The sequence below is a fragment of the Temnothorax americanus genome, unplaced genomic scaffold (genome assembly GCF_048541705.1).
Source record: "Temnothorax americanus isolate GAGA-0224 unplaced genomic scaffold, ASM4854170v1 Scaffold3, whole genome shotgun sequence".
Lineage (NCBI taxonomy): Eukaryota > Metazoa > Arthropoda > Insecta > Hymenoptera > Formicidae > Temnothorax > Temnothorax americanus.
The window spans coordinates 3746441-3760922 of NW_027509442.1; the positions used below are offsets into that span (position 1 = coordinate 3746441).

General features: G+C 38.1%; 4 protein-coding genes across 7 annotated transcripts; 2 read left to right on the top strand and 2 right to left on the bottom strand.

The window, feature by feature from the left end:
* Positions 1-562: 562 nt before the first annotated feature.
* Positions 563-3483, bottom strand: LOC143900452 (uncharacterized). Its single transcript, XM_077411821.1, has 3 exons — positions 3242-3483; positions 1427-3091; positions 563-1334 (listed from the first exon to the last, which is right to left on the bottom strand). Exons 2-3 carry the CDS (start codon positions 3065-3067, stop codon positions 1116-1118), a joined length of 1860 nt encoding a protein of 619 aa, XP_077267947.1. The 5' UTR covers positions 3068-3091; positions 3242-3483; the 3' UTR covers positions 563-1115.
* Positions 3484-3575: 92 nt separating this feature from the next.
* On the top strand, positions 3576-5519 carry Cbc (protein CLP1 homolog). Its single transcript, XM_077411827.1, has 3 exons — positions 3576-3882; positions 3977-5034; positions 5134-5519. Exons 1-3 carry the CDS (start codon positions 3784-3786, stop codon positions 5243-5245), a joined length of 1269 nt encoding a protein of 422 aa, XP_077267953.1. The 5' UTR covers positions 3576-3783; the 3' UTR covers positions 5246-5519.
* A 405-nt stretch (positions 5520-5924) lies between these two features.
* On the top strand, positions 5925-11407 carry Bdp1 (transcription factor TFIIIB component B'' homolog Bdp1). 4 transcript variants are annotated; one of them, XM_077411813.1, is made up of 8 exons: positions 5925-6553; positions 6648-6666; positions 6785-6822; positions 6967-7579; positions 7747-8191; positions 8276-8727; positions 9155-9259; positions 9412-11407. In XM_077411813.1, the coding sequence occupies exons 2-8, from the start codon at positions 6654-6656 to the stop codon at positions 10116-10118; spliced, it is 2373 nt and encodes a 790-aa protein (XP_077267939.1). In that variant the 5' UTR covers positions 5925-6553; positions 6648-6653; the 3' UTR covers positions 10119-11407. The 4 variants fall into 4 exon arrangements, with proteins under 4 accessions (XP_077267939.1, XP_077267942.1, XP_077267941.1 ...); XM_077411816.1 differs by lacking the exons at positions 6648-6666; positions 6785-6822 and having other exon boundaries at positions 5926-6553; XM_077411815.1 differs by lacking the exons at positions 6648-6666; positions 6785-6822 and having other exon boundaries at positions 5926-6294.
* A 12-nt stretch (positions 11408-11419) lies between these two features.
* Secp43 (tRNA Selenocysteine associated protein) lies at positions 11420-13480 on the bottom strand. The gene is made up of 5 exons (XM_077411834.1): positions 13075-13480; positions 12778-12975; positions 12170-12492; positions 11792-11991; positions 11420-11674 (listed from the first exon to the last, which is right to left on the bottom strand). Exons 1-5 carry the CDS (start codon positions 13114-13116, stop codon positions 11550-11552), a joined length of 888 nt encoding a protein of 295 aa, XP_077267960.1. The 5' UTR covers positions 13117-13480; the 3' UTR covers positions 11420-11549.
* Between the last annotated feature and the right edge of the window lie 1002 nt (positions 13481-14482).

Below are 14482 nucleotides of genomic sequence, written 5' to 3' on the forward strand. Positions count from 1 at the left end.
TTTTTTGACCGAGAAGTAATTCTCATAAATAAATAATGATAAGTGATAAGTATGCCATATGTTCGATCGAGCTGAACCTTTGTAGCTTAAAATTATGTTTGTGTAAATTTTATATACTTTTTTCACCCAAACTGAAACGCAGATCGTTGAAACAATAAATTTCAACTTACTCAATCTTACTCCTATCAACCCGCATTGGCCAGCGTGATAGGAAAATAGCTAAAAACCTCTTAAAAAAAACAACGCAGTTGTTAAAAGAGAGGCCTATGTCCAGCAGCGGACGAGGCAAAGGCTGGTGATGTGATGCGATGTGATCAATGTACGGCTGCACCATGTTATTTCTGAACTTTAACAGTATCTTTATTTTGCCTTCTCTTGAAATTTTATTTGAAAATAGAAATATTATTTTTTTATATTAGATTTTTATAATCTTTTATTGGAATAAAACGCTGGTGAGAAAAGTAATTTTTTTCCTATGTGTCCCATTACAGCAATCGATGACAATTTTCAAGTTTATAATGTTAACCATTCGGGTTTAGAAATTAATAATACAGGAAATAAGTACAAATAAAAAAAATTTTTTTATTATGTACAACACGCTAATCGTAACATACTAATTTTCAGTATGGTCTTAAATATCGTCCAATATAGTTATATAACATTATTATCTTCCTAATATCTCCCTCATTATCCCATAGCTATTAATGTCATGAATAATACAGCATATATTATCATACAGTTCTAAACATACTTCACATAAACACATAAAAGATACATATAAGAAAATATTAAAAAAAATCTTTGAAAGATAATTTTTTTTATAAAATTTTAATAGGACTTGGAAAATTAGTAATAACGCTTGCTTTCTCTAAACAGTTTAAACTACAGTTTTAAAATTTAAACTGTTATACTTCAAAATTATCTTCTCTATTGTGAATAACAAAATATTTGTGCAAATAAAAAATCCAAATAAATGAATATAAAGGTGAAATGTGTGAACTTAAATATCACTGTCATAAATAGTTTCGAACATAAGTTAAGAAATATGAAAAACTGCTACTTGATTTGCAGCTTTGAACTTTTTCAGGCCTTCTAGAAAATTCCAATCTATTTTCTTACTCAATTACCAAGTCATGTTCTTCAATCTCTTGGAATGTAGTATTAACCGTTTTTATCCAATCGTTTATTCTTTTCTCCTGCTCTTTTTCTGTTTTTGTAAGTTTCTTTTTCTTTGTATTTGTTTTGACATTTTCCTTCTCCTCTTCATCCTCGCTAGGTTCTGAAAAATCAACAAACTTCACGGTACGTTTTCTCCTATATGAATGCTGGGGTGGCTGTAACATTTTAAAGAAACATAATTATAAGTAATACGATATACATATTATATATAAACAAACGTGCAAAAATATATAACGTTAATAGATACCTTTGAAAAATGTGTGGGTTCTAAATCCATAAACAAGGGAGCGTTATTTCCAATATTTGACAGTCTCTCAGTTTCGGACAAGATATCAAATGTGTCAGAAAAATTGAGAAAATCCACCATTTGTTTATTCTTTTGCTCCCCGAGAGGTTTATCAATTTCAGTATGCGTTTGGTCCACCGTTTGTTTCGGTCTCTGTAAATTCTTTATTTCTCCCAGGGATATTCTGGCGGGTGCTGGTCGTACAGACTTACTTACAGCTGCCGCTCGAACTTTCTCCGGAGCCTGATTCTCCGAAATTGGTAATTTCCTTTGAATTACACGCTTTTTGCGAAGACCGATCTGTTTCTTTTTCCTTTCCAAGTCTTTTTGGCTTTTATTTTCCTTATTCACGTCCATATTTTCTTTATCCATTTCCATGCTCCTTTTCTTCTCCTTATTTTCTTTGTTCGTTTCGGAATTCTTATATGGTGTACTCTGAATAAAGTGTTTAGTTTGAGAAAACGTTAATGTTGGTGGTCGCCAGGGACTTCCAAGGTCGAAATTACTTGCCGTCTTCGCAATAGGAGACAAAGTTTTCGTCAATAAGGAATATTTCAATGCGCTGCCGTTGTGTTCCTTCAACGTTTTATTATCAAATATATTCTTCGGCCGAAAGGGCCGTGAGTCATCGGTATCGTTAGGTGGGGTTTTATTTACTACAATATTATTTGCATTTTCAATAGATATAATTCTTGGCTTGCTCGTGCTTTCCCTTCTAATTTGTCTCGCAAACGTTTCGTCGGGCAAAGTTGTTTCTCCTACGGCTTGAACATTTTTATCTGTTTTTAACGTTTCCATTTCCACAATATTTTCTGTCGATTTTTCCATCGTCTGAACATCCGCGTCTATTCTCGGTGGTTCGACCTCTTCCCCAGTATATTCATTCACCGATTCTTCTAGCATCTGAATATTTGTCTTTATTTTCAATGTTTCAATTTTCTTCGCAACATCTTTTATCGATTCAACAGCTCTCGACAATTTTGAACGATTGCTCTGTGCGATTCCCATAGAAAGATTCGCGTCAGATTCGGGAGGTTTGATCACCTCACGGTCAATTATTTTTGATCGGGCAGTAACTTTCTTACGTGTCGTTTTCTTGATTATTTTGCCTTTCCCTTTGTCAATATTTTTTCTTCCCTGCTTCTTCTTCTTGGTAGCTTTCTCTCTCGAGTCATTAATGTCGAACTTAAAGTCGTACACGTCATTCTTATCTTCCGAGGATTTCTCAGAAGGTTCCACAGGTTTTTTGTACACAGGTAATTTTTTACCACCTTCTTGCAAATTCAGCTTCTCCACCACTACCACGCTGTCCTGTTGCTTCGGCGAGATATATCGCTGCAACAATCTCGAGTCCTCGCAGTAGTTTTTTCTATTCCGACGAGGACGTAAACGTGAAATCGCTGGTGTCTGACTGTTTCTCAGAGACGCATTTTCCTTCGACACACGCAGGCTCCTGCCTCTCAGACTAACGTTAACCTTCTTCGAGCTTCTGTTGGTAGCGGCAACTTTTCTGGGTTTGAGCTTCTTTTCGGGCACGGCCCTCACCGTTGGTTCGCGAGGTCTCAGGCGAGAAATACGCGTGGACGCTCCGGTTGTAGCCATTATACGCTCAGATTTATTCTAAATCTGGAAATATATTTAACATATGTATACAAATTTGTTTTTAGATATCGATAAGAAGATGTCGATATAATAGAATCAGAGATACAGCAGTGGCCTCCGACAGTTTGATTGACTTTCGATGCGAAAAACATCTGGGTGACGTATGTCAACTACCTGGATCACGACGGGCGGGAAACGGTTAGACGAGCGTGGAAGTTGCACGGTCAACGAGCACTCGATCGCGGAAATCTAATGGACGTGTGACGTGTCAGCTATCAGACTGAACGTATTTAACGGACCGTGACGTGATATCGCGCGAATCTGCATCGCACAATTCGCTCTCCGAGGAACTCCGAGCAAAAATCGCAAAACCTTTCGCAACCGCAACTCTCGTGCAAAATGTCGGCGACACGAGTGCCAACTGGGCAACTGCCAACTCTCGCGCGCGTTTCCACCATTGGCAAGCGTACCAATACGTTCACGGTTTTTCCCTTCGATGAGAGGTTAGGTTAGGTTAGGTTAGAATTAGGTTCTGGAGGTTATTGCACGCTTCGCGTGTTTATAGATATATTTACAAAGTTTCATAATCGCTTTGCGCAGAACCGACAAATATTGCGAGATGCGAGCAAGCTGGGACAAGTATAATTCGACGTCGAGCTAGCGAATTTTGCGTAATTAAAATTCCATCTTTGTAATTAACCTAAAATAATTGAGAAATGGCCGATGAAAAGTCTGTGGTGCAAGAATTCAAGTTGGATCCGGATTGCGAATTGAGATTCGAGGTGGAGAGCAAGAATGAAAAAGTTACATTGGAGGTAACGGGACACGATTCCTCTCGGAGAAATTTATTTCATTTATCGCTAACTTATTTATTTTATTAGCAGGTAACACGAAATTTTGTTATTGCAGTTAAAGAATGGCCTGGCCGAAGTTTTTGGCACGGAATTGGTGAAAGGGAAAAAGTATGAGTTTACCGCCGGTGCAAAAGTCGCGATTTATACTTGGCAAGGCTGTACCGTTGAACTAGTCGGGAAGACGGACGTCAGCTATGTAGCTAAGGAGACGCCTATGGGGCTATACCTGAATTGCCACGCGGCGATGGAACGGATGAGGGAGACCGCGGAGAAGGATGACACTCGAGGTCCGATAACGATGGTCGTGGGTCCTTGCGACGTGGGAAAGTCAACGCTTTGTAGAATATTGTTGAACTATGCGGTTAGAATGGGCAGAAGACCGATTTTCGTCGATCTCGACGTCGGTCAGGGACACATAGCTATTCCCGGCACCGTGGGTGCCTTGCTGGTGGAACGACCTTCCAGCATAGTGGAGGGTTTCAGCCAGCAAGCTCCGTTGGTCTTCCATTTCGGACACAAAACGCCACAGACCAACGTAACGTTGTACAACTTGCTCGTGACGCGTTTAGCGGAGGTTTGCTCGGACAGGCTGCAAGCCAACAAGAAGGCCAAGGCGTCCGGAGTCGTCATAAATACGTGCGGCTGGGTCAAGGGAGACGGCTACAAGTTACTCACGCACGCCGCGCAGGCGTTCGAGGTAGATGCGATTCTGGTGTTGGATCAGGAGAGACTCTACAACGAATTGGTGAGAGATATGCCGGACTTCGTGAAGGTGGTCTTTTTGCCGAAGAGCGGCGGCGTTGTCGAGAGGAGTCAGACACAGAGGATCGAGGCGAGAGATCAGGGCGTTAGGGAATACTTCTACGGTTCTCGGAATCCACTGTATCCGCATAGTTTCGAGGTGAAGTGGAGCGAGGCGAGATTATACAAGATCGGGGCGCCCGTTTTACCGGCATCTTGTATGCCGTTGGGCATGAAGGCGGAGGACAACCTGACGAAATTGGTGGCCGTTACGCCGGGACCCAGTTTGTTGCATCACTTGCTCTCCGTATCCTTCGCCGATTCTCCCGAGGACGACGTCGTGCAGACTAACGTAGCCGGATTCGTCTGTGTGTTAGTATATGATTTTCGACACACCTAATAATATTTATCGTTAATAACAATACGAGTGCATTATTTTTTGTCACGACAATATGTTTTTTATATTTACAGGACCAACGTGGATGTCGAGAGACAGACGTTTACGGTACTTAGCCCGCAACCTAGACCACTACCGAATACAGTGCTATTATTGTCGGATATACAATTTATGGATAGCCATTAAAGATATGGATATTTTTCTATTATTAAATATTATAAATGTGATAGAGGGGTAAACAGCGAAATAAAATCTTTTCTAATAGAATTATAAATTTTTACCTGGCGCTCACGTGACGTTACGAGAGTTTAAGCTGCAAGAATGAATCGTGTAACATCTTAAAAATAGTTTATAAGCATTTGTATAATATAAATATAACATAAATATTACTTTAATATTTATATTTGTTATATTCAAGCGATAATTAAGAAATACAGAACCCAGAGAATTTCGAACGGAATTTCCACCTTTGTATCACGCAATATTTTTCCCTCTTAATTCTTCGTATCTATTTCGTAAGTATAAGTTAAACTGTGTTAAATATATATTTGCGTACGCGAACTTTTATTGACACAAGCTTATTGATTTTCTAAAAATTTTCGAATAATTTTATATGGTTCAACAGCTGTTCCTTCTATGTTGTACTTTTTGCACCTAAAATGAAATGTTTTGAAAATTTGAACGTTGCGAGAAATTGAATTTGCGCACACGTTTATTTTGCGAATAACGTCGAGAAAAATTAAAAATTTTTAAAAATGTTTTAAAATTAAAAAGATTGTTTTTTTCAATTTTCAAAATGGGCGAATCTACCGCGTCCTCTAGGGCACGAAATACGAAATCCAAAATTCGGAGAAAACGCGAGAAACGTCAGAAACGCACGATCGTGCTCGATCGCGCAACTTTATATTTCTCTCGGAAGGAACGGTGTTCGGGTGTTGAGTGATATTTGCGAATTGTGAAGGTGAGATATGGGGACATGGAGCAAGCGCGATTAGGGACGATGATCGGTGTCCGCGACAGCGACTTTTCCGCGTCCCCTTTCTAATTTCGATGCGCACCTCGCCGAGTTCGGTCCGGTCGCGTGCGTTTCCACGTGTTGTGCGATAACGCGGTGACCGCGCAGCCGCTCGTGCTACAGCGGGGGATAATCGGGGTTACGAGTTACGATGGTGTTTCATTGACCCTCGAGGAAGCCGCCTTTCGTGTTCACGTCGGAACAATCGAACCCATCGTCGGTGAGTGATGCAGCTGGATAACCTTCGAAACACGTGACATCTCGCGTTTTTGCGCGATATATACTTCTCTTGATCTCGGGGAGACCGTTGTTTGCGAACTACGGGCTCGAATTTTACGGGTGATTGCGCTAGATTCGCGTCGTCTCTCGTACACGCGAGACGAAGAGGCATTATTACAGCTTTAATATACCCTAGTCGTTAGTCATTAGTGACGCGTTATGGCAGTCAGAACGTTTGGTTGAAGAGAGCAGATCCCACGGTAATTTTTATTGTGATCAGTGATTTATCAATTTTTTAATTACGAATTAATTATTTTAAAGTTATACGTATATAATGGTCAGAAATGCCTCTAGATTCCGATGCTAAGGGGTGGTGAGTTTGCACAAGAATGAAGAGACATGTAATCCACAAAACGTGTTTTATTGGTGATGGCAATGTCAAAAGTACACATATCCTTATATATTATACATACAATCCTTCATCCCCTTAGAATACGAAGGAGAAATTTCTGACCTCTCCTGGGAAAAGGTTGTTTATCACGTGTTACCCTTCACTGAGTTTGTCTACATAGTTCTTTAGCACTCTGTATACGTACCAATATATATTTTTTGTTTATAACTCGCTAATTGTGCCGATAAGCTGCATTGCTTTATGATTTATTGGCATTTTCAGAGATTCCATCGTAATATATATTTACACGATATGCGTCGAGCACGTATTAAGGCTTTGGCTGTTGTGCCACTTCGGAAGAAGCCTCTGCAGGATTCGGTAGCATCTATCGATGCTAACGATGCGGCTGATAAGGAAAAGAAAGAAGAAAACGTATCTGACGTCAAAATAGAACGAGATGCTACTAAGGACGTTGCAAAGGTAAAAGAACAGAAAAAGGAAGACTTAGCTACGACTGATATATTTGAACGAAAAGAACAAGAAGAAGAAGATGTATTCGGCACTGATATACCGAAACGAAAGAAACCGGAAGAGGAAGATGTACTTAATACCGATGTACCGGAGCAAGAAGCTGTCAAAGATGTTGTGAGAGTCCAAGAGGAACCTACGAAGAAAGAACAAAACAAAGTCAGTTTAAGAGAATCAGTTACAGTCGAAATAGCAGATTCTGAAGAATTGAGTTCTCCGCGAAAACCAGACTCTCAAGAGTTACGTGCTCAAGCAAAGCTAATTTCTCAAGAATCTTCGCGTACTGGAGTCAAGCCAGACAAAGTTACCGATCGATCGGTTCAGAAAAGTACTCTGCTACCAGATGTGCCTGTAGTATCAGATATAGGTAAGGGTCATGTGAGAAGATTAAGAAATTTAAAAGAACGCGTGAAGAAAAATATTTTATATTTTGATTTATATGTGTCAATGTATTTATATATAATATATTATAATATCAATATATTATAATATTACCTTAGATTATGTGTATTTTATTATATACATATTTTTCAGCCTCTCCTACAAAGATACAGACTCGCCCATGTTTCATGAGACCTACTCCAAGGTTGGACAGTGGTGGTAGAATAAGAAAGAACAGTATACAGGGAAGTGGTGCGAGCGCGAGTGAGTCGGAGGACGAACACAGCAAGCGAGTGCAATCCGTCGTGCCGAGTCGCGTACGAAACGATTCCATCTGTTCCGTACAAAGCAATAAGGAAGGTACTACCAATGACAATCAAAACAGTCCTCCGAAATTTAAAACGACCCAGAAAAAACGTATGCTGGTTTCGGAATCTGCGAGAAAGCTGGCCGAAGCCAGAAGGGAGTTTTTGCTGAAGCATGAAAATAGAGCACCTGATAGAAGCCAATTGAAAATGTACGATTTGATATACTATAATCCCGTGTCAAATCCTATGAAGAGAATGCCAGTTGGACGAAGACAAGTGACTACGCCACAGTGAGTATATTGAATTGTAATAGGTAGTGAAATTTAAAATATAACAAAATTTTGTTGTATTGTAAAAATCTGATTGTTCTCCAGACCGGTGGAAATTCCCATGGCGGTGGAAGAGGAAGAAGAGGATGATCCATCCAGACCAAAGGCAATGCCCACGCCGCAGGTGAAAGTGGGTCCCGATGGTGAATTGATAATAGACGAACAAAGTCTCGTGATAGAACAAACAGATGCGAAAAGAGATGAAGAAATATTAGCGAGCGAGGCTACTATCGAGGACGAAAATTCCCATGGCGGTGGTTTCTACAAGAAGCATAAGAGGAGCAAGGAGTGGCCGAAATGGGAAACATTTAAATTTTACAGAGTTTTAAACGTAGTAGGTACGGATTTTCTATTGATGCAAGCACACTTCCCGAATAGAAGTAGACAAGAAATTAAGCAGAAGTATAAGAAGGAGGAGAGAGTTAATCGACAATTAATCGAAAAAGCTTTGAAATATCATCAAGAATTTGATACCGATATGCTGGGAGAGCAACTAGGTAAGTTTTATTTATTTATTTATTTTTTAATTCTCTACTTTTACACATAGCAGTTGTAAAATATATTAAGCAATGAGTATAAAAAACTTTGACAAATTGTTTAAGAGATTATTCTCAAGTAAGAAATATATGAATATAGATCCTCAATACTAACGTAGTTATAACAATTTATAGTTTTTTGCTACATTAGTAAAATTCTAAGCATCTTTTATTTTAATTGTAAACGTTTAGATTTTTTAATTAAAGGTCTCTATGGCAAGTTTCAGATTTTACCACAACAGCAATTAAATTTTAATTGTAACTATGTAAATATTGAAAAACTTTTGTAGGTTAATCCTAATACATCTTCTATATGAATTTTTTTTTTTCAAGTTTTGATTTATTGGCGTTCTAAACAAGTAAATCACAAAATATGTTTTGTCATCAGAAATGCTGCAAAAACTAGAAAATTTTCAAGACACGCCTAAAAGAGCACCGGAGAAAATTAAGAACGGACAATGCTTGAGTAGAACTGACAGAAAACGCAAGCATCGTAAGTATACTGTAATTTTATCTCGTGATAATAATGTGATCAATATTAATACAATAGTAATAGAGTATTTCTTAACGAATGGATATATTAAGGAATTATATTTTGTACGAATTATTACACTTATGGGAAATTAATTTACTAAATGATTACAGGATTAGTAGCGAAAAGTATCGGAGAGTGTGAGAAACTCTCCAACGATCAAGGAACTGAAGATACAACCATAGAATCGACAAACGGTGAAATCGATATAGAAATAAATAGCGACATAAATAGTGCTCAGCAACATTTGGAAAAAAGTTGCAAAGCGCGGAAATCGAAGAAGCGTTTGGACGATGAATCTGAGAAATTCGATGATTACAGCTCTGACACAGGTGCTGATTCGGACAGCTCTGAGGAAGTTTATCAACCCAGACCGACTAGATCCGGCAGACTGACGAAGAAAATAAGAAAATTACAAGCGCCTGATATTAGTACGTCTAACAGTAATACCGGGAATGAAACGTCAATAGATGACAAGCCTATGATACCGTCACACGTAGCTGTCGAAGTTACAGAATATGTAAATACATCAGTTACGAATAGTGGAAACACGGAAACGTCTTGTTCCGACAATATTATGAAGATAATACCGAACATTAATCAAATGGAGCCAGGAGCCTTGGTAATCGTCTCGAAAGAATCTACAGAGAATCCTGGAAATACTATTTTACAAGTTTATATGGTTGCTTCGAACATCGACTCCACCACAACGGTTACACCTAGCGCGGCATCCGGGAATGAGTCATCGAAACCTTTATCCAATAAATCGGAAAATGCCGAACCGAATACGATTAACATTGTGGATGACGCTGAAAAGTGATTTTTTTTGCAATTAATTATAATCTAACTTAACCCTCCATCTGTAAACGTTTTTTTTTGCACCCTCGGAACGTAAACATGGGTCTGTCATGTTTGACGCTATTTTTTCTTACATTAAAATATTCTAAAAAAATCTAAAAAAATTTACAAAATATGTCTACATTGGCTGCGTTCAGCGAAAAAAGCAGTTCGCAGTGAACGCTCAATGATTTTTTATTACGATTGGTTTCCACAATTAGATCTGGGGAAGAACCCAAAGGCAAGGCCCATCATGTCAAAAAATCACTGAGCGCTCACTGAGCTGCTTTTCCGCTGAACGCAGCAATTGTAGTTGATGATTTTATAGTCATTTTGATAAATATCGTTTATTTAATATTTTCTGACAGGCTCTTGCAAGTTTTACAGTTATGAGCAGATATAATTTTGGTTCGGATGCCGCGTTTACACAGACGGAGAGTTAAAAAGCAAAAAACTACTAACAGGATATATCCTTAATTGGGATATTAAACGTTGTAAATTTATAATGTAAGATAAACATTTCATTTTTTTAACTATATATATATTGTGTATGTAAAATATGTTTTTTATACTGATTGCAATGGAATTATAATGTATGAAACGTTTCTTACCTGTGTGTGTAGGTTTATTTTCCGACGAAACGGAAAAACGTGATAAGAATTGAGCAATGTATGTATGTGCAAAAAACGAGGGTCGTGTAATTTACTTTTTTAAAAATCTTTTTTATTAGAAGTTTTATATGCGTATGTCCACTTACTTTGTCGTTCAATTCGTGTATCAAGTAAAAATTTTGTAGAGCGATATGAGAAATGATGACAAAAAATATATTGCCCTAATGCTATTTCTCTATTTACATAATCTGTTTTATGTTACACAAATACCGGATATATGTATATATAATACACTGTACATTCTTGTACAATCACAATATTCTATTGAGTAAATCGGTATAGAATTAAGAATAATTCGACTCGTGCAAGAAAAAATATTGGAATAAACGTAATTACATCAACCACCATGCAAGTATTCAGTGATAGAACGTACTGTAAAAATTATCAGCATTGAGAATACTGCCATGAGTATCTTCCGTAAAGTTGCATCATCGACCATTAATATAAGTGGTTTAAATAATATTGAAGTTACTGTGGAATAAATCGTAGCTGTTGCACGTATAACATTGAGCAAATTGAAATGTATTTATTTATTTTTGCAATAAAAATGCACATGCTATATACGGAAAGTGATGTTTCCAATGTCATAGATCGTAAAAAATACACCATGTAATTATATATTTAAAAGATTGCGTGAAATTTTTATTTTTGACATTTTTCGTGTTGCGTCTGCGTGATAGTGGTAATAATGGTAATATATCTTTGTGATTACTGTATCTTTTATTTAATTTTTTTTTTAGTAATTAATAGCACAATTCTATAGTGTCACATGGAATCCATTTTGAGCTCTCCAAAGCATCCCATAAATTATAATCTTGTTCGATTATTTCTCTGTTCACCTTATCGATGTCAATGGGGATCGAGTGCTCTATAAAAAAGGGAAAGGCATATAAAGCAATGGATTAGAATATTCAAGTAAGTTTCAATGGAAAAAAAAAACATATATTTGTTTTGTTATATTATCATAAGAAGATAAATAACATACCAATCAATTCTAATTCATCTTCCTCGGGTTTCTGATCGGATACATAACTGTTGTAAGTATCTGACGTCGGCTCACTTTCATAATAACCTTGTTGCCAAGCACTGTAACTGTTCCAGTATGACGATGTATCATAATAATTATATGCTTCTGAATTCATGTTTGATGCTTGATATTCAGAAGTTGATTGCGGTGGAGTTGAACTAAAATTATTAATTTAACATTATTAATTAGAGAGAGAGAGAGATATAAAACGTACAGTTATCTCTTTGCGGTATAATAGTAAAGGAATATTATTCGCGTAATGACTAGAGAGAAAAGAATTTATCCTTTTTACACACATATTATTCATACTATTTAATATACAATCTTAAAGCATACCCAGATATTTTATTCCAAGGTCTGGGCACCGCGTTGCAGATTTTCAACGACTTTGTTCCAAGTCCTCTATAACCATTCATAGTGATCAGACTATTTTTTTGCTCCTCCTCGTTTGCGAATCTGACAAAGCCATAGCCCTTGCTAAATCCAGAACTGTCTAATATAACCTTAGCCGTCCTTATAGAGTTATATTTTGCGGCAAACGCCCTGTATAAGGAGTAATCGTCTACGTCCGTGGACAGATCGCCTACCCAAATACTGAATTCTCGTTCGGCGGCAGGTTTTCCCGTAGTACTGGCATGATTTAACCGGAATCTGACTGGCTGTAAAATATATATCGAGCAATATGACGTTGATTAGCTTATTGTTAGAGCAATATTCAGATTTAATTCCCAGTTATCACGTCACATATATCGTACTAGGAATTTTTATTGGAAAAATATTCCATCGTTAAAAAGTGCAGATTGAAACATGAATTTAACCTCAATTAATTGGAAAAATCATGGTATTTTTATCCATTAAAGGGCAGAAAAATTTTTTAAGCTCGTTTCTCTACGGTAAAAGTTGAGCAAAAAGTTTCAGACGCGTGTCTACAAAGCTATACTCACAGGATTTGAGCCAGGTATCACCTTGCCATTCAACTTGTGCATGGCATCGAGCGCCATTTCGTCAGTTGGAAAATGTACAAAACAATATCCCGCGGGTTCGCCGGTATACCGATTCCGCATAACTTTTACCGTCTGCGGCTGTTCGCTCATTTTGTGAAACGCATTCATAATGAAGCTCTCTGTCATGTATGGCTCCAACTGGAATCGAAAAATTTATCAGTAACGGCACTTATATTGGAGCAGTCGTGTGAGGAGAAATAATTTTTGTCCGTCAAATTGTTCAGACAATTCACTCACACCGCCCATCCATAGCTGACACAGCACCATTGGCCCTGACATTTTGCTCGGTTACAATCTAGTTCTCGTGTGCGATAGTTGTCTATTTCTTCTGACGGTTCTCTTTTGACTCGACAATTTTGCAGAGCGAGATGAAAAATATACAAAAATTATATCGTTTTTGGCGCTATTTCTTTATCGTGGGTACATAACCAATTTTACAATCTCAAAGGCATTAAATGTACATATACGTACACTGTGATACACACACTGTATATTTTCGCACAAACGCGATATTCTGTTGAATAGATCGGTATAGAATCAACAATGACTCGATTTGTGCGTGAAAAAATTAAATTTATATGTATGTAAACACATCACCCTCGTACACAACAGATATAACCTATGGATATAACGCCCGTATGAGTTATGACAAGCTTGCGCGGAATGCGCGGGCCGTTGCTCCCGCACAGTCGGGCGACACCTCGAACGCGATTGGCTCGTGAGTCGAGCCCCCGGATCTGGCCAATCGCGTCTCGCCGCTCCGCGCCGCCGACGCGGCGGATCGATACAGCGCGGCACCTTTATGAAGTTGGCCGGACAACTTCAACGTATCGACTTTCATTAATTGGAATCGATTGGTGGTCGTTTGGTGGTCTTTGGTAGTCTAGTCCGATCGTTTGGTGGTTATTCGTTTTCCTGTGAAATAAAAATGAAATTTCCGGTGTGAAGTTAGCCGGACAATTTTTATTTTTCAACCAATTTAACTTTTTTATAGCTCATTCGACGCGGAATCGTTTGGTGGTCACGAATATCGTCATAAAAACGTTTGGTGGTCAACCGTTTTCCCAGAAAATAAAAAAAAACCGTATGCGCATAATGCCGGACATATCACCTCTGTGCCACTAGTCGGAACAATTGTATTTATCACCCAAATTGACTTTGATAGGGCTCAATCGACGCGGAATCGTTTGGTGGTCACGAATATCGTAATTAAAACGTTTGGTGGTCAATGGTTTTCCTAAGAAATAAAAAAAACCGTACTTTCACGCCATTGGTCGCATGACTCCGTGACGTTGGCTCGGTAATTTGATGAATAAACATTATTTATTAATCAAATTGACTTTCATACGGCTCAATCAACGCGGAATCGTCTGGTGGTCACGAATATCGTAATTAAAAAACGTTTGGTGGTCAGTGGTTTTCCTAAAAAATAGAAAAAACCGTACTCTCACGCTATTGGTCGTATGACTAATAGCACAGAGTCATACGACCAATGAATACGTTTAATACGTATTTAATACGTAATTTAATACGTTTTATTTTATGACGTCATTTCCGACGCAAGATCTTGTCGGAAATGACGTCGTAAAATGAAACGTTTTGATTGAATAACTCTTGACGCGGCGTCGTGACGCGATGCGCGACG

Excerpts from the sequence above, each read along its gene's own strand:
- Cbc (XM_077411827.1), top strand. The coding sequence starts at position 3,784 with ATGGCCGATGAAAAGTCTGTGGTGCAAGAATTCAAGTTGGATCCGGAT. Across the intron at positions 3,883-3,976 it reads ATGAAAAAGTTACATTGGAG|TTAAAGAATGGCCTGGCCGA; the intron begins GTAACGGGACAC and ends TTGTTATTGCAG. Across the intron at positions 5,035-5,133 it reads GTAGCCGGATTCGTCTGTGT|GACCAACGTGGATGTCGAGA; the intron begins GTTAGTATATGA and ends TTATATTTACAG.
- LOC143900452 (XM_077411821.1), bottom strand. The coding sequence starts at position 3,067 with ATGGCTACAACCGGAGCGTCCACGCGTATTTCTCGCCTGAGACCTCGC. Across the intron at positions 1,335-1,426 it reads AACCCACACATTTTTCAAAG|CCACCCCAGCATTCATATAG; the intron begins GTATCTATTAAC and ends AAAATGTTACAG.
- Secp43 (XM_077411834.1), bottom strand. The coding sequence starts at position 13,116 with ATGTCAGGGCCAATGGTGCTGTGTCAGCTATGGATGGGCGGT. Across the intron at positions 12,976-13,074 it reads GTCAGCTATGGATGGGCGGT|TTGGAGCCATACATGACAGA; the intron begins GTGAGTGAATTG and ends TTTCGATTCCAG. Across the intron at positions 12,493-12,777 it reads TGATACCTGGCTCAAATCCT|CCAGTCAGATTCCGGTTAAA; the intron begins GTGAGTATAGCT and ends TATATTTTACAG.
- Bdp1 (XM_077411813.1), top strand. Across the intron at positions 7,580-7,746 it reads GCCTGTAGTATCAGATATAG|CCTCTCCTACAAAGATACAG; the intron begins GTAAGGGTCATG and ends CATATTTTTCAG. Across the intron at positions 8,192-8,275 it reads AGACAAGTGACTACGCCACA|ACCGGTGGAAATTCCCATGG; the intron begins GTGAGTATATTG and ends ATTGTTCTCCAG.